Source organism: Amblyomma maculatum, chromosome 2 (assembly GCF_055883805.1).
Source record: "Amblyomma maculatum isolate TAMU_Amacu chromosome 2, ASM5588380v1, whole genome shotgun sequence".
Taxonomy (NCBI): domain Eukaryota; kingdom Metazoa; phylum Arthropoda; class Arachnida; order Ixodida; family Ixodidae; genus Amblyomma; species Amblyomma maculatum.
In genome coordinates this window covers 131,549,803-131,575,005 of record NC_139345.1, presented here as the reverse complement: position 1 = coordinate 131,575,005, position 25,203 = coordinate 131,549,803, and the positions used below count along the sequence as shown (strand labels likewise).

At 43.1% G+C, this 25,203-nt stretch overlaps 1 protein-coding gene and 1 pseudogene across 1 annotated transcript; both read right to left on the bottom strand.

The window, feature by feature from the left end:
* Window positions 1-5,333: 5,333 nt before the first annotated feature.
* LOC146199896 (uncharacterized) lies at window positions 5,334-21,507 on the bottom strand. The gene is made up of 5 exons (XM_084592826.1): window positions 21,360-21,507; window positions 19,467-19,812; window positions 10,311-10,555; window positions 8,040-8,547; window positions 5,334-5,623 (listed from the first exon to the last, which is right to left on the bottom strand). The coding sequence occupies exons 1-5, from the start codon at window positions 21,412-21,414 to the stop codon at window positions 5,386-5,388; spliced, it is 1,392 nt and encodes a 463-aa protein (XP_084448952.1). The 5' UTR covers window positions 21,415-21,507; the 3' UTR covers window positions 5,334-5,385.
* Window positions 15,558-17,358, bottom strand: LOC146199897 (uncharacterized; annotated as a pseudogene).
* Window positions 21,508-25,203: the final 3,696 nt, after the last annotated feature.

Here is a 25,203-nt window from a genome sequence, read left to right as displayed (position 1 = left end):
TAAATAAATAAATAAATAAATGAATAAATAAATAAATAAATAAATAAATAATGAAAGTAAATAAGAATTTGGGGTGAGAATCAGAGTTTTGGCAGAATAAACTTCCCCGTTTTTTCTACTTGCTGTAGTGCTAAATTTTCTCGTCTTATCTGCTTTCATTCCAGCAATATTTTATTCTCTTGGCCATCAACTTTGAAAAGCAGGCTTTGAATCGATGCCGCGCAGATTTCAGTCAGTAAGGTGTACCGTGAAAACCAGCATAACATTTGGACTAGACTACAAGTCGTATCAGCAATCTCTGCTTATAAAACGAGGCATTGAATCGCAGACGCTTTGGAAAGCACGCTTACATAGAAACAAATCGTTCTCCATTGGCTCTTAATGCTGGTCTCACTGTTTATTTTTGTTTTCTTTAAATGCTGCTTGAATACACGTTACACGCTATACTGCCAAGAACTGTGCGCATGCGTTACTCGGAGTCTTTAGAAATCAACGAGTGCTTCACGCAGCCCAAGTATCCCCAGCAATTTGCATCATCTTGTAGGCCAGCGAGCGCGTTGTGGATGCTGCATTTCCGAAAATACTTCGGCGTTATCTGATAAGTAAAAGACTTCCATGTCGACGACACGAAATGACAAGCACTCGGAAGTGCTGCATGCCGCACGTTTCCAGCTCAAGGTGGCTTGTCAACCAGCATGAAGTATGAAAAACATAGCGCACTCGATCATTTGAATGGCTTATTGAACCATTTATTTCGTGTCGCCGCACAGTCGTAGCAACAGATATCACGAAAGCCAACGACAACATCCTCCGCACAGCGATCCTCAATACTATGTCATCACTTGGAATGCACTTACAGCTATGTCGTGCAATTCACGCGTTCCTCTCTCACCGAACGTTTGCTATCCGTGTAAATGGAAAACCAACAGGACATTTCATTTCGAATCGCGGAGTACCGCCGGGCTCAGTTTTAGCCCCAACCTTGTTTAATATTGCATTTATTCCTCTCATACATGCACTTGCCTAAATTCTTAATATTAAAGTGCTAGCCTACGCAGATGACATTACTATGTGGTCTACAAACCGCTCAGTGCAGCAAGACTTCCTGCAAAATGCCATTAATCTCCTTCAGAAATTTCTCAATAACACAGGCCTATCCCTCAACCTCACCAAAACATGTTATGTCCATGTGAGCAATAAGGCCGGACGCAGAAGTTTCAAAGCTAATCCATTCGCGTTGACAATTGACAATACACCCCTCCCTGAAGTGGAATATACCAAGGTGTTGGGCCTCCATGTACATTCTTCAGGAAAAGGTATAGTTTGGTTATCAGATGTACGCAAAAGTGCCATGAACACACTGGGACTAATTTGAAGAATAGCAAATCGTTCTGGTGATGCCCGATCAGATACCGCTCGCCGACTTGTTCGTAGTGTCTTTCAACCGCGGCTTCTATACCAGGCAAAGTTTCAGAAACTGACAAAACGGCAATGGTCCCCACTCGAGGCACTCAACCACGAGGCCATGCAGTCATTACGGGACTGCCTCGATCAGCACCTATCCGCCTACTCTAGGAGTACGCCCATCTTAACACGCTGGCAGAATGAACGGCCCAAAGACAGACAAACAGAGAAAGAAAAGCTTCCCTTCGTCCTGAATTAGAGAACCAGCCACCTCAATGGGACTACTACCACCTTACTTCTAATAAGCCTCTACTCACCAAGAAGTCGCAGCTCTCATCATCATTCCCCATAACTTCTTGCGCAACACATGATGACTGTATTATTTACACAGATGCAGCCGTAACCCTAACATATGGTTGAGTTGCTTTCATAAGCTAGACCCACCTTCACCTGAACACCACTCGAACTTACCTTACCGATACCAAATCAACTCTTGCCTTCGAAGTGCAAGCTATCTTAAACGCCATAGAAGCGTTACCTGCCGACCCTACGTTTAGACAAGTTTACATAATGACTCACTCCAAAGAAGCCCTAAAGCATTTAAAGAAAGTCCATGGCACTCTTAGGGTCGCACAGACTATACATGCTGCTTGTCACCGTTACCCAGGGACGATAATCATTCACTGGGTTCAAGACAACACAAATTTGAATACCATAGCAGCAGACGTGCTTCCTCATGCACTAGATGTGTCGCAACCTATTCATGATTCCTTGCCACCGGATCCACTCCTGACCAATTTGACATCATCAGCATCCCTCAGACAGCTTACACGTGTCCTAATTCCCCCGTGTACGTACCCCCTTCCCCCCAATCTAACAAGGGTGGAGGAGGTATCTCTGAGACGGCTGAGAGTCGGAGTGGCCCTTGCACCCGCCGTTCGACACCAGTGGGAAAGTCCTACTATTTCAGTTCCCGACAAATGCCCACACTGCGAAGAACCAGCTTGCGACACCACTGTCCGGCATCTAATATGGACATGCCCAGGAACTTCGCATATACGCAAGACCATTTTGCAAGAATCTGGGCTATCACCAACTAATTACTCTCATTTCCACTTATGGATAACAAACAACATTTATGCACGCAGTTTATGTGACTTCTTGCACATGGCTCCACTCCACACATTTCTGTGACTCTACCACCACCTTTTATGCCGTGTGGCAAACTCAGCGCCATAACTAAATAAATTTCGTGTCGCCATGAAGATTTATATGGTGATAAAGGGTACTTACTTCAGCAGTCCATTGCTGCATGTTGTCTTAGTTGTACCGCCGCTGATTGTTAAATCGGACGAGAGTCGATTTTTCGCAAGCTCTTTTTTAATAAACACTTTAAATGTGTTGCTGTCTTTACGGCAGTTAATTGAAAAAATTTGCTTTATTTTCCCTAATAAGAGGCCCAATTATGTCGAAGTTAAGAATGTCATGGCATCGGCATCCACATCACTGGCTTTGGTAGATATATGAGCAGCGTAAGTCCACTGTGGAGTCCAAGTGTAGCTGTGTATTTCCGCCGTGACTTTTGGGACGAGTGGCCACTGTAGAGAAGCTCGTAAGCATATATAAATAATTAATAAAGCAGTTGTGATGACTTGGAATTCCATTTCAGCAGTTTAATGCGAGAACTTAGCATGAAAGAAAAGCAATATGTCGAATATGCGTTGTGGTATGGCCATTAGATTATTTTTCGCCGATTAGAACTCTCGCTTGACCGATTGTATGTTTACGCGCCTATGACTGTGCAAGGGGAGACAAATCTTTGCACGTTTTAATTATTCCTGCGTTCCACGTTTTATCTTTGCTAATGCGGAAGGCAGGCTGTTTCTCTTAATACTCTTGCTTGAAACAGTTAACTTGCAGCGCAGCATGCCCCTCTTGCTGAGGCGAAAACCTGATGCCCCTTTATAAGCACTACCAGGCATTGATAGACACTGAAAAGTCGTTCTTAAAAAATTAAGATTGGTCTGCAGAACTATGACATCATCACATTGGAGCACACCTAAGCATGTTATTAAAGCACGGCTATTCGCAATGAAAATATACGTTCGCCCAGACCATCACAGCTAAAGGGCACACAAAAGCTTCGAACAATGGTTCACAGATAAATAAGTTGATTATTTTGTTCTCAGCCGCGCAGGTTATAGAAAAGCGTCAGAAAACTGAAGTATAAGGGGTATAAGGGGAAAACTACGGCGCCTATTCGACTAGTGACAGGACTTTAGGTGCTTTTCCTTTAAGTTACGCTGGTGTGATGCAGAAAATGCAGCCACAGCTTAGTAAACATACCATCCGCTTCATATTTCTTTTATTTGTTCTCAACTTTGAACCAACTGTGAGCTAACTGTGAACCAACTGGAAATCATCTCCTGTTAACTGGGGATTGTTCCTTAAACCAGTTAGGCCCATTAAGAGTTTCACATGGAAAAAGTATGACTTGCGGCACCTTTTTATACGAAGGAGTTGATTTATGGTGCTGTGCTCCGCTGCAAAATGAGAAAATGTTTGCTTACACTGTTAGGAGGTAATAAGCAAAAATAATTTTTAAAAGGCAGGTTTTTTTATGACAAGCATAAAAACCGCAACAAGGGTCGTCGAGAGGACCTGAGCATTTTGTTCTTTTGCCACATTATTTTAGGCACTCTACGCTTCCTTCTTTCTGAAAATGGGCATATGGGAGGACAACTGGATTAAAATTAAATATTAACGTGACACCTCCTGTTGGAAAAATAAGAAAGCAGTTACCTCACCTCTTATAGTTCCGGAGTTGCAATGACTGAGTTACTAAGTTACCGAAAAACTAACGCGTTACCGCCAACGCTGCTGCTATTGAATTCATCAGACAGCGAGGCTGACCTTGAATACATTCTTATAAACACTCAGTTTTTTTTTGCGCTCAATAAAAAGGCTGAAGTAAAAAAAAAATGTTTATGTGCTGAAAAATATTTTTCCGAAAATATTTCATTTAAGCGTGTCTTTATTGCTACACAATTTGTACGTCTATTTTGTTAGAAGACACATCTTTCATTTTGGAACATTAGGTTCTTTAGTAGTACGTTAATGTCTTCTAGAGTTCAGCGATGGTTTTTTAGTGAAGTTAAAATTTATGATGAGGTCTCATATCGGGTTTAACGTCCCATTCAGAAAAGGGCTTCACCCTGTGCCCAAGTGCTAGAAGCCATTAACTGTTACTGTACAGGCAACGTAGCACTGGGCAATAACAGTAATATATTCCTGTACATTAGCACAAAGTATCTACGTTAAATCAAGATATCGGGTAAAATCAGTATTTGAGTAGAATTTTCATGTGAAATATGAGATTTATAATGCCGTTATCGTGAGTTCTTGCAGCAGATACACTAATGGAAATTTAGGGCCATGAAGTAAGTATGAAATGACGTGTGGAACTTTCTTCCGGTAACGGTAACACGTTACCACGTTACCTTTTTTGTAGATAACGTAGCACGGTAACGCATTCTTTCTTCAGCTTAAAGAGTAAAGTGTTTAGTTACGTTTTTTAGTAACGCCTGCAACACTGATTTTTACGCACAGGCTCCACGTCTTGTTACTTTGGCTTACGTAAGGGTGTGTTGACAACTGTACAAGTATTGGTTTTTCCAATATAGTAAAGGTACCTATATAATAAATATAATATAAACAATTATACTAGGGGTACTCCGTTTTGCTTAGGTATCCCAATATTTCTCCAGTACGCAGTTTCAGTTTCCTGATAGGCAGGGTGCGCTGAAAAGAAGAAATCGAAGCGAGCGGCATGTAGGAGCTTGTTGGAGTAAACCGCAAACATAAATTACTCCGTCAGAGCGCCTAGCGCATAAAGGATTTTCATCCACTTTTTATAACATCTAAACAAATCCAAACGAACATTTTTTATTTAAACATCACGGATTCCAGCAGTCCAGGGCCTTACGGCTCTAGAAGCGGAGGGTCAGAAATAAACCGCTGAAAGGCTTGGATCAGTCTTTCAAGGTATCTGCGCGAGGACGTCTTCAGTTGCTGCAAGTCTTCTTCGCTGAGCGTAACTTCTGACAGGCCGCTGGAAAACGGCTCCGCAGAAGCATGCCGTACAGGAGGTAATGGGGTGACTGCGACTGGAGCCATAAAGGACATACGGTAGGTGAGAATGTGTAGCTGGCTGTTGTTCCTGCAAAAAATGAGAGCAATGTAGTGAAGAATTCAATTTCGGCGCCCGGGAACTAAGTTAACTTTATGTTTTAAGCAGCAGCGGTACGCGCCGGACACAGTGGCCATTATAAGAACCGCGAAACTATGGAACAAGCTTGTAACTTCATTCTCTAAAGGATCTAATAATCCGCCCCTGACAATCCGCGCTGCTGCTGAACTCAGGCTCTTGAACAATGTAAGCAGTGACGTGTCGCATAGTCGTCTTATGTCCCCTGAGAAGTAGTTACCTAGCTGGTATTCGTTCTTCATAAAGCTGGTGTTCAACACAATACTTAATCGTGGATCTCAAGTTTAAAATGCGGACGCCATCACATTTCACAGCAACTGCACATTTTGATCTGCGTTGCACAGATCTAGGTATTATGAGTTGCACAGGTATTGTGACTTGTCAACTCATAATACCGGCGGCTACCTAAGAAAGATGCTGCTAGTAACATTAACCACAACTTCGGTGTCAATGTAGGCGGTTTGTTCGTAGTTCGGGTCAGTTTAGAATTATTTTCGAATTTGCTCTCAGAGGCAATGAACAACTTGCCGGAGAGGAAACCAACTCCTGTACCACAGACACAATTGGAGTGGAGCTGCTCGTTTATTCTGGCAACAGATAATTAATAATTATCTTGATCAAGTGGCTCTCCATCAGACGCTCGAGGCGCCGAAGATACAAGACGTTGATGTTCCGACGGGGGAGGCATGGGCCCGATCGCTGTAAACCCTGCCGGTCACTAAATAAAACGGTTACTCACTCACTCTGGACATCTTTTGAAGTAGTTTTTATAACAAAGTCATCCTATTGTGACCCTTGCGTCACAATGGGCTTTGCCATCTTGACCCTTGCAAGATGTGTGCACACACCTGAACTGAAATATGGCTAAATATTGAAATGAAGATATATCAGAATTTTGAAATCTCAAGAGCGCTATCAATGATAGCGGCTCAACTCCAGCCATCCATAAGAAACGCGTTTGCCTTCTGACCTACTCATTATTGACCTCAAATGCATTTTTCAGAAACTCCGGCAGCTGACTGAAATTTAATCTAGGTGCCATTTCTGTGTGTTCTAGCATCCATGTCATAGAAATGCACCGATGATTTAGCGACACAGTTTTTGCATTAGGCACCGGCTGGCCTTCTGTGGTGGCAATTGCATCCGTCCTCATATTTATTGCAGAGAAAAATGTAGCCCCCTCCCGGCGATGGGATACCCATTCTTTCAGCCGGTTCGCATGTTTGTGAATGCTTGGACTTACTAGTTCATTCTCAATTAGAATGTATGACATGACGAGGTTCTCCTAGAGATATGGCAATATGCTTAGACTTGACTCACGTCTCAGCTACGCTTTGTGCAGATTTTTCTCACCTCTTAAGCATGATTATTACCTATCATACTGAAAATTCTGCGGGAATCAGTTTATGTCATAGGTAGGCTCTGCTTCAGATAAAAGTACTTTTTAGTTAGTTACCTGTGTGAATGGCGATTGTAGACTATATCTGAAAATTAAGGTGTCATTTCGCGACTTTGGTATTATGGTTGCCCTTAGAAAAGCAGGATAGCTGAGAACAAAAAAGTGACACTACTCTGGATTTTTAAGGCTTGATGTAATTGCTAGCAAAGACACTACGCCCGAAATCATTGCAAATATGTGGCACTAACCGACAGAAAAATGACTGCTTGCATGTCAGGAAAAGCCTAGAATCATTCATGAGTAGCTAAACTACAACGATATTAGTCAGAAGAATGTGTAGAGTGGCATGGAAAATCAATACTTTCAAATCATCAAATTGAAAAGTATGACGAAGTAAACAGCCAGAAGGAATTGTCTCTGTAAGACTGCTATAAAATATTTACAGCAATACACTTGTAATGCTATCACCTAAACAGAACCAGCTTGCAACCTAAATGATCATCTGGTTACTTCGGCTGCTCAGTCTCGGCTGACATATGTTGCACTTATTACAGCACTCCGGAATCGAACTCCATCGAATTGTTTCCAAACCTTCCTGCTTTTTGAAACGTGGTGCTCATTATGTTTGCATGCGACGTCCGGGACAACGCATTTGAAGGCAAAATAAATCAATAGGTGCTATATATCGTTCTGCGCCCTGTTACTTTCCAGTGGCACTCACTTTCCTCCACTTTACTCCAATAGCGCATTTTTTTATAATAGGCCATCTTGTAGTACAGCTTCTAAAATATATATTTGAACAGATTAGAAATGGTTCCGACGTAATGTTAGGCCACCATGCCCTGCCTTGTAGATCGGGCACCTGGGCCTTGTCATGCTGACATAACAGTGTTTAGCCCAGGTGACCCTTCAGAAGCTTTCTGAAAAATACAATTAAATTGAATTAAATTGAATTGAACCTCTACTTACTCTGTGATGTCGAGAGCCACTTCCACAGCAGGAATACGCACATCCAAGACTGCACGCCGGGCGCTGTGGCCGTCGGCAATAAAGGCCACAGCCTTAATCACAAGGTCCTCGAATCCCAGATCCATCCGAATGGCGGCGCCGCACTCGCCGAACATTACGGTACAGTCGCCGTTCCTGTAGACACTGGACAGGCCGGTCAAATTCCCACCGGACACCATTACCCGGCCGAAAGAAAAAGTGAATTCCTCAAAGTCCGACGGAAGCGGCGCCGGGTCGTAGCCTGCAGACTGGACGAGCGTCCGAAGACAGCTGTCGAACACTCCGCGCTCACGCTCTACCTCTGCGTTGCGAGGCTCTCGCTGCCGTTCTGGAAACGGCCTCCTTGGCGTTGAGTCGTCGTCAGTACCGCCACCGCCACTGTTGCCACCGGGATGCTGACCCCGTATCAGGGCCAAATAGCTGGAAGCGCTTCCAAGAGCCTTCCTCCAGGCACGGGTTAACTGCGACTCTGATGAAAGAGGCGTCATAAACTCCTAATGTTGGTTCGATTTTAAAACTTATAAATACAGCGACTCCCCACCGCCACTAGGCCGGACCCCAGTGATACCACTGGAAGCCATGCATGATTAGCAGATACATGGCTGTCATGAATTATATTTAAGTACCAATTAATTTAACGAAAATCGCGAAAGAAACCATGCGGCGGTGCTTGAGCACGCGAACAATTGCTCTAAAAACTTCATACGTTGAGAGCAATGATTAAAAGTACAAACCACGCCTTTGAAGAGGAAGGTGAAAGTGGGTACAGTAAAAAGCATTGTTTCAGTCGGGGGATTTCATACTGCCATGTTTGACGTAGTCTATACCTGACGAAACGCAATCTAACAGTAGAAATTAGAAAATTGAAAAACGGTTACTTTGGAGGGATAGTTTATGTAAAACAAATATCGTATAGTACGGACGAAGCAAAATGGCAGGCTTTTAACGCAGTCAAATGAATAGGATGGGCGAAAATTTATGCGACCAGAAGGAAGTCAATTCGTGGAGCCGACGGTGTGCACAGCGCGGCAATTTGCTGCAATTTGAATGGCGGGGTGATAGGCTGCGGCCAAAGCTACGGCTTCAGTTCGCTCTTGCAGCAAATGCCTTAGTTCGAAGCCGCTCCGCTCCGGATGTATTTGTGTTTTCGTCGAAACTCGCCGCATACAAGCGATCACTTTCTTGATTCTGCTTGACTATGGTTCTCGCAGCAAAATTTTTCCACCTGGGGATAGAAGACGGCAGTGGCTGGCAGTTTTACTTCCTAGCTGATGCTCTCATTAAACAGTCACTCATCATGTTCTCGCTGCCATTGTTAGGCTACCAAAGACACGTATCATGCGTCACCCTCGAACGTCTTCATTGCAGATGATTTCGCGTGTTAAAGGAAACGCATCATAGAGAATTTGTTTATGTATTGAATATACCTTATTTTGACCGTAATTACGAGACATTTCTAGCTTTGAAATTCTGCCTGGTAAAAATAGATTCTTCTTTTTGCGGCTGGAGTCACGGTTCTATTTGCGTTGATGTCCACAAAAGAATGTGAAGAAAGTATCGCCTTGAATTTTGAGTGTACTTTACACAATTTCCTTAACTCCTGCTTGCTTTTAACCCCATCATTTATTTATGAAATTAAAAAAGGTATATTAGACTCAGTGAAAAAAAGATGAATACGTTGTTTCTATCAAATGTGTTTATGCGCAAATTTTCTGAAAAACTTCTGTTGTATCTAATCGCAAACGTTATGTCACGCGTTTTCGATGTTAGCAACTGCCGAAGCGGGTTGCGCTCGCTACTTGTATACTAATATGACCATTTTTCTCTACCCCATAGATGCTTTGCTTGATTAGACCTTCGTTCTATGAAATGCTGCCACCGTAGAATGCTTGAGAAAGAAAAATAATATGTTTATGAAGCGGACTTTATTGTTTCTCACATTGTTCTTCTTGCTTTTTGTAGCACGAACCAAAACATTGATTACAATGATCTGCAGCCTTCCCAGAGGTAAGTAAAATTACTCTAATTGGTAGAACGCTTTCACGACTTAGTACTGTGATAGTGGCAGTATATAAATGTAGTTCATTCAATCGCATAACATTCTCAAACAGCACTGTTCAAAGCCTGAATATTGCACGTGTTGAGTGGACTGATACTCTTATCAAAGATCAGTATTTCCCAACATTCTTATCTTTCATGCCAAGCTTATCTGCAGCGTGGTGCTGTGCATACCTTCTGCGAAGATGTCGTTTTCCTCGCTGCTTGCGGCGTAAACTTTGACTGCCTTGAGAGTCTGGAGAGCCAAATTTCGAAGCTCCCTGGCTATCAACTGGCCAACCTTCTTTTCAATGTGCGGTCTCAGGTAGTCAACAACGTAGTCGTAGACACCGCCACTGAAGGTGAAATTGTTGAGAAACAGACGAATCCTCGACATCCGTAGACCATGGACCTCGAGTCTGAGGTGGTTTGGAGAAGGCCTACAAATAAAAAATTGTCAATTATGTTGCTTCAGTCTTCTTTGTGAATCTCTGTAAGCTACGTTATTCATCTGGTTTGTAGTTAGGAAGCAAAACGCCCTTCCATGTGGGACACATGAAATGAAGGCGGAGTAGGAAATGTATCGCGAAATGAGTGCTTTACTTTTTTCATAAAAAAGAGTTGGAATCATGAATCACGTGGTACTTTATTTTTTTACAATTCACATGGAACGTTTTATGATCGATTCTTTTATAAACGGCTGGGTGATTGAATACATCATTCCACTGAACTCCTCTAGAATAACCGCCAGAAGTATACTTACTGCAAAAGACGAATAAACTATTCAGAGTATACCATTCCGAAGAATATTCTCAGCTCTTCATACCTGAGGCTTATTTTTCAGCAGGCGGTAGCATTTTACTCTCGGACACATTTTCTTTTAAGTTAATAAAGGACGAGCACAAGAAAGGTAAACTGTGGCAATCTTCATACTGCGTATTAAAAAAAAACACATCTAATCAAGAAAACACCTTTATGCATGAAAACAAAAACTACAAACGAAATGCAGTACACGAAGAGCTCTTTTCTGCTTGCAGGAATCATGGATAGGACGGGGAGCAAATTGAAGGGAGTGAATACGCATGCTGACAAATTCTAATGTACCAATATGTCATTGAGTAGGCTTCTGGATTATCTTTCCCAAATTTGTATATTTTGTGCTCTTAATTTAAATGAAGGTCTTCCGAGTCCATTCTTAAAGGGCACCGCTTTAATTTCTTAGGCAACTGTAGATTATTGCAGGATTGTACGTGATATGTACACACAGATGACAAATGGTCTAGCATTGCAACGGCTACCAAAAGCTTTCGCATTGTCCTGCGTAGGCGCTGTGCCCAACATCTAATGCGTTTAAGGCAATGATCATAAGTCAAATACTAAGTATTTTTTGAGTGGTGTCCAAAACATAATGCCGTTTTTTCTCCACATTGTTCAATGGAAAATTACGAAGTACACACATATATCCGCATATTAACAGGGGCTGTTTAATTTTTAATGTAACCTTGCTCAATTTTTGTTAATGTGCGCCACTGTTGAATAAAGTCGTTTGTGATAATTTGTACCACCTTTTAGTTCCCTTAACAGCACCAGCACACGTGAGAAAATCCTCGCTCACAGCAGTCTGACATAAAAGTAGCAGTTGCAAAACTGTCTGAATATACTCCGTTCCAAACATGAAGTGCAACGTTGTGAAGGCTACGGAAGTAGTCCGCAAAACAATAAAGAGAGGTGTATTACTCCGCGCTGTTCTGTGGCCTTAAGGTCGTGATGTGCTAAAGAGGGTGCGCAAAATGCAGATTTCTCCGTGCACGAAAACATATTTCTTTAAATTACAAACTGAAGCTCTACCTGTTAACACATGGCTCCATAGGAAAACTATTTTGTATCTTCTGTAATCTTCTGTCTGTGTGATGTGCCTGAAACAATTGAGCACTGATTCAATAATTGCAAAGACGCAATTATTTTTTCGGACATGCTGCAAAGAACTCTAACGAAATACTTTGTTCTAAATTCGTGCAGTTTGCGGTATCTTGCTGTTACACAATCTGATTACGAACCATATAACATGTTTTTCCTTATTGGGCTTCATAGCTTGTGGAAGACACACATGTTGGATCGCAACGCTGAACCTGTTGTTCCACCTAGACTTCATTCTAGCAGAATGATGCTGCAACTGAAGGACATTTATGATGAAAAGGACTTTCAACTTGATTGGTTTCCGCTGGTGACATGGTGCTTATCTTTGCCTGCCTTTTAGTTGTGTTTTCCGTTGTGCATCACAGCAACTGCTGAGTGCATTGTAAATAGTCTGTGTACATAATCCTTTCTGTACATAACCACGTGTATTAACTACCATGTTTGAAGAAAAGGAGCTGTTCTGTGGCCGAGTGGTCTAATGCGTCGCTCCAGGAAGTCGACAGGCAACGGGGGTATATGGGTTGAAATCCCGCATGGTGAACCTTTCTTTTTCACATTATTTTTTCATCGCAAGTTGCATTTTCCGTCACTTGAATGAGAGATCTCTCTTTGTTCAGAATCGCTTTAATTTTATGCATTGTTCTGTGCATTTCTGCATTTTATGCACTGCGTTAATATGAGCCGCGCAAAATATGTTGTCAATGAGTCTCATCAGCTTTTTGTCAGCAGTGCCACTTTTCTTACCGACTCTGCAGCATTGTGACTATACTTTTAGATGCAAGCGATAGATTTGTGTGAAAAGATGATGTTCATTCGTCGGGTTTAATTAGCACAGTGGCGAGTGCTCCGCCGAGGCCCGATTAACAAGTGGCCTGCAACTTTTGATTTGGCCGTTGCTGAAGAACACGCTATTTTGTGGGTCTCTCTTAAGGTGCCTGGCATGTTATGAATTGCTTTGTGGAACCGGTTAACGGCGGATCTAGTCGTCGCCAAAAGTGTCTGAGACCAACTTTGCCCCTGTGCTGTAGAGTAGCCCAAAGGACTTGACGAGTACAATTATTTTTAATAATCGTCAAGTTAGAAGGAAGATGTCTGTTCATTTAGAAAGCTGGTTCATTACACTGGAGCGCAGAAAACGTATTCTAGACTCCTTAATCACCTATTTTCTGTCTGTATATAGGTAACATTTTGTACATATCTGCAATTCACTTTTGTTAAGATAATTTTCTTTCTTGAGCAAAGTGCGTTTTACTTTGTCGTTGAAAAGAGAGCTCTTTAGCTGGGCTATTATATGCAACAAAATACCAGTATATTTTAACTGATAGGTCAAATTATTTTTACACACACCTTCACGAAATGGCCTGTTTTCCCATTTTAAGTGCTAAATTTATAACAGCCTTGATTTACATAGTGACAAAAATAGTACTGCCTCAAGAGTAACTGATTTGTTGTCATGCACAAATATATAGAAAGGTAACACAGAGGCAAGTCAGCTTGTCTCGATTTTCCTGCTCTCCAAGAAGCGCAGAGGCAGCTCAGGCAGGATTTTAATGCAGCCAGGCAAAAGAAGTTCCAAGCTGTGGGAGCATCAAGAATGCAGAAAAAGTTGTGCTATGAAGAAATATTTCGAAAGAGCAAAAATTAAATGAGAGAGGACAACCAAGAATGCTGACCCTGCAGTGTTTGCGAGAAATTGTTTATTCTGGGAACAGCCAGTGGCATGGATCACAGTGCATACGAATTAAAGGACGCGTTCAGTGAAGGTACAGCAACGCACAATCAGCCAAGTGCTTCAAAATTGAAACAAAATGTGCAGGCCATCGAACAACGTTATTTATTACGAGAATCTGGGCAATATCTGGAAAGGGTTCAAAAAGAAGTGCATTTTCAGTAAACAAAATCAAATTCCTGGGACACGTAATAACGAAGACATGACTCGAACAACCAAATTCACACTGAACTGAGCAATAGCCAAAAGTGATCACAGCATGCCGATGAGTCTTCTCTTTCACCCATATATTTTCACCTTTCCATCCACACACGCACAAAAGTGATCACAGCATGCCAATGAGTCCTCTCTTTCCTCGGTATACTCATTAACACCCCACACTCCCACATATTTTCACCTTTCCACTCCCACACGTGCAAACGTGATCACAGAATACTGATAAGTCCTCTCTATTTCCTCGGTAGACTCAACACACACAACCGCATGGACGGACATTTTCACCTTTCCACCCAAACACGCGCAAACGTGATCCCAGCATATTGATGAGTCCTCTCTATTTCCTCGGTAGATTCAACCCACACAACCGCATAGACGTACATTTTCACCTTTCCACCCACACACGCGCAAACGTGATCCCAGCATATTGATGAGTCCTCTCTATTTCCTCGGTAGATTCAACACACACAACCGCATAGACGTACATTTTCACCTTTCCACCCACACACGCGCAAACGTGATCCCAGCATATTGATGAGTCCTCTCTATTTCCTCGGTAGATTCAACACACACAACCGCATAGACGTACATTTTCACCTTTCCACCCACACACGCGCAAACGTGATCCCAGCATATTGATGAGTCCTCTCTATTTCCTCGGTAGATTCAACACACACAACCGCATGGACGTACATTTTCACCTTTCCACCCACACACGCGCAAACGTGATCCCAGCATATTGATGAGTCCTCTCTATTTCCTCGGTAGATTCAACACACACAACCGCATGGACGTACATTTTCACCTTTCCACCCACACACGCGCAAACGTGATCCCAGCATATTGATGAGTCCTCTCTATTTCCTCGGTAGATTCAACACACACAACCGCATGGACGTACATTTTCACCTTTCCACCCACACACGCGCAAACGTGATCCCAGCATATTGATGAGTCCTCTCTATTTCCTCGGTAGATTCAACACACACAACCGCATAGACGTACATTTTCACCTTTCCACCCACACACGCACGACAGTGATCACAGCATGCCGATGAGTCCTCTCTTTTTCCTCGGTAGACTCATGAACACATACACCCACATGCACACGTATTTTCACCTTTCCACACACACACGCACAACGGGATCACAGCATGCCGATGCGTCCTCTCTCTTTCCTCGGTAGATTCATCAACACCGCACACATCCACATATTTTCACCTTTCCATCCACACACGCACAAACGTGATCACAGCATGCCGATGGGTCCTCTCTTTCCTCAGTAGACTCATCAACACCACACACTCACATATTTTCACCTTTCTATCCTCACACGCAAAAAAGTGATCACAGCATGCCGATGAGTCCTCTGTTTCCTCGGTAGACTCATCAACACCACACACACCCACACATTTTCACCTTTTCATCCACACACGCACAAAAGTGATCATAGTATGCGGAGGAGTCCTCTGTTTCCTCGGTAGACTGATCAACGCGCACACCCACATGCACACACATTTTTAGCTTTACACTACACACGCACAAAAGGGATCCCAGCATGCCGATAAGTCCTCTCTCTTTCAAACAAGTTCCTCAATACCACTTGAATCTTCATCACTGAAACGAGTGCTCGACTCATCAGAAGAGGAGCTGGACGAGTTACTAATGCTGAAGACAACCGGTTCAATTTCAGCGTTAAGAATTATATCGCGTTACTATGCTTCACCCTCAACTTTCGCCATATGCATACGACAGTTTTGCCAGTTTTCCTGGGTTACAGACGCCAGTGCTTCGGGCAGGAGCTTTTCCACTTCAGCCAAAGTCAAACATTTGTTGTGACTTGCGATGTATCCCTTCATCTGAGTCCAAACAAGTTCAATGGGGTTGAACTCGCAGTGGTACGGTGGTAAATGAAGCACTTCGTGGCCATGGGCAGCCGCCAGGGTGTCGAAGATGCGGTGCACAAGGGGGGGGTGTGTTTACCTTTTTAGAAAGGTCCAGCATTTCTGCCCTCACCATTTCCTTTTACCACGAAACACTTTTCTTTGTGAGCGAAAGCTGAATATCAGCTTTGCGCGTTGACTTGGTAGGTGCTTTTTCTAGAACCACACTATGATATGGCGCATTGTCCATGACGACAACGCTATTGGCCGGAATGTTTGGTAAAAGCTTGTCGGTGAACCACTCCTTAAAACAGTTGCCAGTCATCTCAGAGTGGTAGCTAGCGCGGTTGCCCTTTTTTGCTCTGAAGAAGTCAGCAGCGTCTTGCACGAATCCTGTTTCACTGCTCTTAGCATCTACAAAGATCAAACGGGCCCCTTTGCCCGAAGGTGCAGCCAAGCCTTTTGTTAATCCTTTCAAGAAAGCATCCTGAGATTACGTGACAGTCTTGTCCTACCGGAAGAATTCTTTCGTGTGCCCTGCGTTGACCCAAGTTTCATCTAGGTAGATGATGCACCTGTAAATGCGAAGAAACCGAGGGCACGAGTTAATGCTTGTAAGTAAACAAACACACTACAGCATGTAAGTAGCATGCACTGCAACAAACACAATGCTGACCTATGTCTCACAAGCCGCCGCTTAAAGAAACTCGAGAAGGAAAATTATCTCGGCCTTATTGCTCCCTTGTACGGGCTTACATTTCGCGCCAGACGGCCTTTTGTAGCCAGTTTATATTCACTGCATGTTTTCATAGGGTGCTTAATTGATTGCTCAGCATTTGAAATCTTTTCACTTGCATCGACTGCGAACAAAAATCGCCAACGTTAGCAGCAGAAACAGTACCTCGCACCACCAGAGCAATGGGCAGTGTAAAGCGGATGTTCATTCCTTCCTACGGTAACGACGAGATGACATTACCCATTGCAGTGGTACGAAAGTTTTGGCAGTTTTGTTGTTTTTGTTTGCCGCGCCAATTCGGATTTAACGAATAAATCTGACCCATGCAGATACGTGCCCCGCCTAAACGTAGCGCGAAATTGGCCGTGAAACATCACCTGTACAAAAAGTCGGCTGCAACGTCAGTAAGGTGATTTCTTTTAAATATGTTATTCTGAAACAACACTCACTGTCGCTACTACGAGGTTGCAACGCTAAAATCAGGCTCTCAGTCTAAACATGCTGCGTAAGAAAATAAGCAAGGAAAGACTCGGACTTGCCTTGTCCTCGGAATTCCTTGATCGCCCGCAGGTACTTGCAGCGCCAGACAATGATGCCATTTCGCTCGATCAGCGCAAGGTTCCATTTTCTTTTTGCAGATGTGAATCCGATGTCCTTCATCAACCTCCGCAAAGTCGTTTGCTTGAAATCCGGCAGGTCGTCGTCCTCATTGACAGCATTTAGCGGACTGTCTATTGTTGGGATTATTTTCTTCGCGTACATACTGTCACTTTCAGACGAATGGCGTGGACTGTGAAGCTGTCATGCTTAGCTGTTAGCGAGCTTGAAATCTTCACGTCGCGAGGCCTTTTCTTTGGAGACGCCAAAGGCCCACGCAGACTCTCCGCCTTGATTTTGGCAACTGTACGGGGAGATACTCCGGCGTCCTCGATCGCATCACTCAGTACTTCCCGAACAGACTTCTCCAGAAAATGGATCCTGGTACGGGAGTACACATTTGCAATTACTTGCTTGGCGTGCCTTGACAGCTTGGATGTACAAACTCTCGAGAAAAAGCGTACAGGAGAGATGGCCGAGGCCGCTGAGCTGGACGCCATTTTCTCAAATGTGAAAGGAAGCCGGAAAGAGTAAACACGGCGGCCAGAGTTGCGGGAACAGCCAAAAACGTGACATAGAAAAAGACGACAAACGCAAAATACAAAATCACAGATCTCGACCTGTTCGCTCGCAATAAGAGCGTATTTTGTCACGCTAATGACAAATGTATTATTCACGAAGCCTGCCGGCAAAGTATTTGTTATTTTACGCTCGCTACATGCAACACACTAGTTTGTGTCGCGGATGGAGGGCGCGCAAAAAAGAGTGCCAGCTTTGGCAGCGTTGCACTTGATGTTTAAAACGGAGTATAGCACTTCGCTGCCCTACTCATAGTCCCGACTAGGTGCCTTTGGTTTTTATTCTTGCATGTGGTGGATCTATATTTCAGACCCGTGAGAGCATCATTCAGGCAGAGAGAGAAGGGCGTTATCAAAAGGGGAAAGAAAACCGGGTACAATTTGACCTTGAGGGTTTGACGCCATATATACATGGAATCCGCACTGTCGCTTCGGGGTACCATGGCGTACCCTGAATTCAACATGCTTGTTGCCTTACTAAACACAGTGTTTTATCCCATTCGAATAAATGTGTCTCGCTGGCACAGGGGTATACGTATCTGACTCGTGCGGAAGGATCAGATGTTTGATTTCAACACTTCAACACCAATTTCTTTCTTTTACGCACCGTCAACGAGTGTAACGTCATGACTATTCTTGGAACAATTTCAACCAATCAGTGGTTCCTAGAGAAGCTAATGCGCTTTTTCCAACAAATGGTAGCTTTAATGCTGATAAGCTGGTACAAAGGACTCATGCATGCATTTTTCTAGCGGCGGGTCAAAGCCTTATGACCCCACGAGACCACATTAAAATAAAAAAATTTAGTACCCGCATACACGCGGTTGTGTGGTATTTTTGAATTGCATAAGTTCTCAAAGGCCTTCAAGAAAAAAAGCTCAGAAGCATTACGTTTTGAACACTCCTCGTAAAATACCGTTCTGATCATGCCGATTGCAATGGTCTAATATTCGGGTACATGACAAATTACGCTTTTAAATTTTTGCATGGACTCTCACCGAGCAGTAAAGAACTCAAATGGAAATGTAACTCAGAGCTTTGTGAAATAGGTACCAGAAAACTTCAAGTATAACCGAGTAAAGATCTAGCGGATGTAACGACTTCTTTCTTGCCCTCATGCGATATGACTAAATTCTCTGTCATAAACAGCTTCCCTGACTGTAATGTTCGCGCTAACGCCTGAAGTTTTGGCGTTCATTCCTCGCGTGCACTCACGTATAGTCTTGAATTGCGCACCTCAACAAGACTTCAGAACACGTACACTGTGAAACTGTAAGCATTTGGGGGGGGGGGGGGGGGAGCATCAGAAATAAAATATGAAATCCCATGAACAGTACTGAAGTAACGTGTGCCGTGCGCTTCATTTACCGAATTGGACATTGATTGGTCTAGGCCAGAAATGCAGTACTTTCCGCCAATTGATTAAAACTCAGAGTAAATTCCACTCGCAAACGGTATGTGTTTTCTCGCATGTTCAAATATCAGACGCTACGCTGTCGCTGGCATATGCCATCGACCGCGCAAGAGGCGAGCGCTAGAGGCAAGCTAGAGTTTAAATTTCATAGTGGACTTAATTCGTTATCATTTCGGACCAGGAAACCAGAATGAAATTTATAAGTAAACATTAAAGAAGAAGGTAGTCATTACAGAAAGCAAATATAGTTCCTTACTCAAAACAAAAACTTGCGCACTTACTCTTCGGCGGAGAAAGAAGCCCGGAATTGAACCACCTTTGCAACAACACCGAATTTGTATCGCAGAAACGATGAGTTGAAGCCTGCCACATAACGAACTTCGACAGGTCCCCCTTGAACGTGAAGGCTGAGATGGCTGCCAGAGTTATCAACGTTCAGGAAAGCGTGACCCCGCCTTCGAATTGTGTTCAGGCCGCGCAGCGTGCCATCGGAGAAGCCTATGCTAAAGCCGTGCTGTTCTGGTTCACTATTCAAGAAGTCGGGTAAAGATATTTCCGCAAATCGGTTGGATTGCAGCACTTTGCTCAGACCTTTATCAAATATCGGGTCAAGGGAAGCGCAGGATTCTGAAAAGAAGAAAAAAAAACAGCATATAAAAATTCAAGTATCCGCATGGTAACACGCTCTCGTCTATATAGTTAGCATCATTTTGAAACAGGTTATCTTTACTTGAATTAAGAGTAGTAAAAAATACTTTTTTCGTATAAACTGTCAAGTGCTGCAATGCGCAAAAAGTATTTTGACAGCTACAAACAAGCATTCGTACCATACCAGCAGAGGAATACCTAGAGCTTAAAATGTGTTGCATTCTGTTTCTTCTTGTATCATTACAGCACTTATATCGTGAAGTGATACTCGTAATTGTAGGCAAGCAGCCTTAACTACAGTATGTATCTACAGTCAAAAATATTTGACGGAAAGACCGCGAAAGTCGCCCCTTCGGCTTCATCGTAGCGCCTATACCCTGTGCGAATCAGGGAATGAAGGGACGCGTGAATGCTAAATATTGTTTGCACACACTTGCGCACTAGGCGAACGCGCACACCTCGTAAATAACACGAAATAGAAGTGTCCTTTCGCTAAGGCCGTTTTGGCAAAACTGCTCGCAGCTTACGTGGTTTTACGAAATGTTTTAAAGAGGGACAAAAAAATTGAACCGCTTGTTTTATACTTGTATCAGGTATGATACTCCAGAAAGAAGACCACGTTACGTTTGCTGCCAGTCATTCTCAGGAGAAATAAATGCCTGATAACATTTGAAGCTGGCGGTGCGTTCGTTTGGAATAAGTTAAGAAATAGGTTTCTTATGCAACCGTGCTCGAATAGGAGCAAAGTGTTCTGACTCTGCATAGCTAGTGGATTTTCTGACTTCATCAAAGATGTAACTCAAGGCTTGTGTCAGCACTCTCTTATATAACTGACCCAATTCCTATAGCTATATAAAATGTTTAATACCGGCAAATATTGTTTTTTAAGCTCAATACAAGTTCGTCACCCGCGTCAATGGTAGCTAGATAAAAAGTTTAAAATTATTTATTCAATTGTTAACATAAAAATCTAGCTAAAATTTCAAAAGGAACGGGTAGAGAACAGTAGTGGATGCCTAATGCGACTCTCAAATATTATTAATCAATACTGGACTGCTGAATATGGGACAATGTTCAGAACATGTAAATGAACTTCGCCTCCCATATTAGCTCTGACAGTGGAATCTGCGGCTGAAAATATTTTTATCCTTAACGCAGAGCTCGTGGGTTCGGATTTGACCGCCGTAGGTACGTAATTGGTACCCTTCAGTTACCTAACAAATTGCACTTTAGGTGCGAGGTGGTTACACAAGTAATTTCCGTGATGAACACTACAAATTGAGAAAACAAATGAGAAGATATTGCCTTCTGCGTTCCTCACTTTATGCGACTACTGACGTTTTATATGGGTCATTATCAGCTTCGCAATTTGCTATATTTCCGGCAAAATATAACGTAAGCTTGTCGTGTAGTCATAAAGCGGATATGTGGTTTCAAAAGCCTTTTCCACCTTCACACTATCACAAACGAGGAACGAAAACATTCCGCATTAACTTAAACGCAAAAAAAGGTGAAAAAAATCTCACCGCTTCTGGTTTCCATCATCTTAAGGAGTAGCACTAGCAGTATTCCAAAAATCATATTTTTGCCTTGAGTGCAGCTTATTGCGAATTATTTATATCGGGCATCACAGAAGCTAAGACACATGAACTCCACGTCGAAACTGAGCGGCAAACTGGGTCTAGGCGCTTGAGCTAATCTCATGCTGTCTGAGCGGAAGGAAGATAGCAATGCTAGAGCTTGCGGTCTAACGTTTTCGGAGATTACGCGCGGGCGGCGTTATGTAACACGCGGATGCGACTTCTACAGTTACAAGCGTTGTCATCAGCTCGAGCAGTCTGTCATATGAACGATAAAAGGACGGCTAGAATCAGTGCAAAAAGTGAACAGAGATTTGAAAAACATCACACGTGTCACCAGGAAATATTTACTTGCGTGTTGAGTGTCAAATGACGTCTGGCCGAAGAGGCAAAAAGCAAAAACGTGCGCCCATATCTTATTCGATGCTTACTTTACTTAGCCTCGTACAGTAATTCGATGGCAGGAAATTTATGTGCAGGAAGCAATTCTGCAGGTTGAAATTCTTCATTTTTAAAAGCTGAGCTGACATGTTATATAACGAAATAGTATTAATTAATTCGGTAAAAAATGTGAGTACTAGAAATGCTAATTATGTGGACGGTTAATAAGATAACGTGCGAAGAATATGATGGTATTAAAATTCATTTGTTGTGCATTTGCGTCTGCATATTCGTTCTTTCATGCATACATTTCTGTTAGACCCTGTACTATGGTCTAATACCTGTTAGACCCTGTATTATGTTTAAGAAGGTGCAGCGTATTCCTGTACTCAGAGATTCCCACATCCAGTTGGTCGAAGTATAAATTAGCTGGGGCTCGGTGGTAGCGGATGATTGGTCTTGCGGCGTGCCCTAACTTCAGTAAATTCATCAAGGCAGTGTTTTTTGCCACCGCTCCTGCCGAGCCCACGATCATTGGTTTTTGAGAAGGACACGCCAGGGACCAGGCCATGCAAAACATTTGAGCATTAATGCGTGGTAAAAGGTCTGTAATGGACAACCCCGGACAGCTAATGTTTCTTATTAGCGGGTGGCATAATTCAAGCCCGCCATAGCTCACGAAATTCCACTATCACAAATGTCAAAATGCTGGGAGATGGACACAAGCAAGCAGGTACGGTAGCCAACAAGGCGGCTCTCTGAGGGCTCCATATCGCACAGCTCTGGGAACAGAGTCTGAAAAAAATGAACTTTGCAGAACGGGAACAATACGACACACTCGGGTACGTGACTGTCAACAGCCCTAAGCTTGTTTCGATAGGCTAGAACGCGCCCCCATTTTTACCGCATTAATTAAATTTTGTTCAGACATCTATATATTGTCTCTCTACTTAGGCATTTCTACGACAGATATAGATGGGAAGGTATGCCAAAATACTGAATTTTCTTACTGAAAAATCGCAACATCTGAAACAGGACATTTCATTTAACATTTAGCAGACCATTTTTTAAGTTCTTAAGCGCTTCTATTTTGAAAGACAGAGAGAAGTTTTGTGGTGCTTTACACAGTCTGAAATCCCAGCTATTACTTCGATGAATTTTCTGCACTCATTTTTTGTGAACTGAAATAGATGACAATCGGATTTAACGAGGCCTGCGTTTCTCCCAACTGTATGTTTTCGAGCGTATTGAACAATAAAACTGCTCTTCTCTTGAAGTCCATGAGTGCGGTTGTCTCGTCTGTTTTACTATTTTCTTTCAATCCTCGCAAGTATTTTGCTTGTTACTTGCTTATGAAGTGATGACATTTAGGGGCTGCAGCATCTCCGCAATTTTTACAGAAGCTTTCCCTATTTCAAACTGCCTCTAACAGACAGTGTTTTGATCCACTGTTGTGCATGCATAGGTACTTCTACGCTTGTGAGCCGAAGTGTAGTGCAGCTGCTCAGACCGGAAACGCCCGTCCCATTACGAGCCGGCTCGGTAGTGCTTAGATTGAGGAATAGCAGATACTCTGCTCGAGCTCGAAAGAATAGTGACACCACCAAACGATTGCACGTCCTGCTGCGGGATGATGACAGCTAGCACAGCAGCCATGGCCCGCATATAACTATTAACATAGATGGTATCCTGATCCTCCTGCCACGCTGTGGCTTCAGTTTTAGTGTATCCGTGAGCTTTAGCAGATTTCGCGGTTGCGGAAGAGGACAGCGATGATGTGGGCATAGTTCAGTAGTGGGGAGCTGAGGTAACAATATCGCAGGTAGTAGGAAGTGTGCTGCAGTGAAGATCAAACATGATGCAGCTCAAGGCTTGAATTTACAGAAATATATATTTTTTGCTTATTTATTATTTAAAATTATTCGAATTCAATATTTAGGCATAAATGCCATTGAACGATATTGGGCAACTTACTATATTTGATATATTTACTGAATATGGCTCAGAACTACGTTATACATGTTTTCGTACAAACTTTATAATTATTTTGTGTGTGGCATGTTTTATAGGCCTCTATGTTTTCTGAATAAGTAAACAAAATGGGACAAATTCTGTGAGAAAATAATATTCCACAAAAGAAGGTATTGCCTTCTTTTCGAAGTTTCTTATTTTCGTGAAGCACTCAGTGATGCCAGCTGGCATCACTGCGTGCTGCACGGAAGATCTATTCTGCTCATTTTTACCGAATATGTGACAAGCCGCCCAGTTCTCTTGCACCGGTTTTCTTCATTACTTGTCTGATGTTTGTGGCACACGGTTATCCCCTTCGGTGCATGTTTTTCATTCTTCATTGTCACCTGTGTCCGATATTTTATGTTTAGATTTTTGTTGTACTTTTGGCCTTGCAAGGAAATTATATTTTTCATCCTCCCTCCCGCCTTGCATCCTGCAATTGGAAGCTGCAAGGCTCTGTATTAAATAAATCTTGTTCCTAGTGGTATTCGCGACTAGTGGTTTTTTTTCCTCTACTTTTGACAGCCACCTCAATCATGTTTCTACAACTCTTGCGCTTTTTCGTTGAGCCGGACTTCAACTAAACTACAACAAGTGCAGGTTCGGTAACCGAGAAATCAAAAGACCTTGGTCAACTGGTTAATGCTGCCAGTGTTCAGTCTGGCCCTGACATGATTCGCGCTGTCAGAGATTTTCCCACTTCGCGTTCATCCAGCGATGTTCGAAGCTTTATTGCTTTATGTTCCTATTTCTAACGCTTCGTTACGAACTTCGCAGCCCTTGCTCGTCCTCTCACTCAGCTCCTGAAGAAAGATGTTTCATTCTCTCGAGGGCTGGAACAAGTTGCAGCTTTCTCGGCGGTTATCGCTGCTCTCACTACTCCACCCGTCTCGGCCCACTTCAACCCTCCCCCCTTCCCCCCCTACTGAACTCCCCACCGACGCAAGTGGCAATGGCATTGGAGCTATACTCGCTAAGCGACAACACGGCCGCGCAAGGGTGATTGCATATGTCAGCCACCTTCTATCTACGCCCGAATAAAATTATTCCATAACAGAGCGAGAGTGTCTGGCGTTTGTTTAGGCTATTACGAAATTCCGCCCATATTTGTTTGACCGCCCCCTTACTATTATAACAGACCATCATTCCTTGTGTTGGCTTTCCGCCCTCAAAGATCCTACTGGCCGTTTGGGACGCTAGTCGCTCGGATTACAAGAATATAAATTTTCCGTCATCTGCAGGTCCGACCGGCTTCACCAAGATGCAGGCTGCTTGTTCCGTCATCTCGTCGACACCCCTAGCCCTTCCGATTCCGACGATGAAGCCTGCGTTTTGTCTGTTGCGGCGCAGACCTTTTGCTCAGACTCAGCATCTTCGTTCCATCATTTTTGAACAG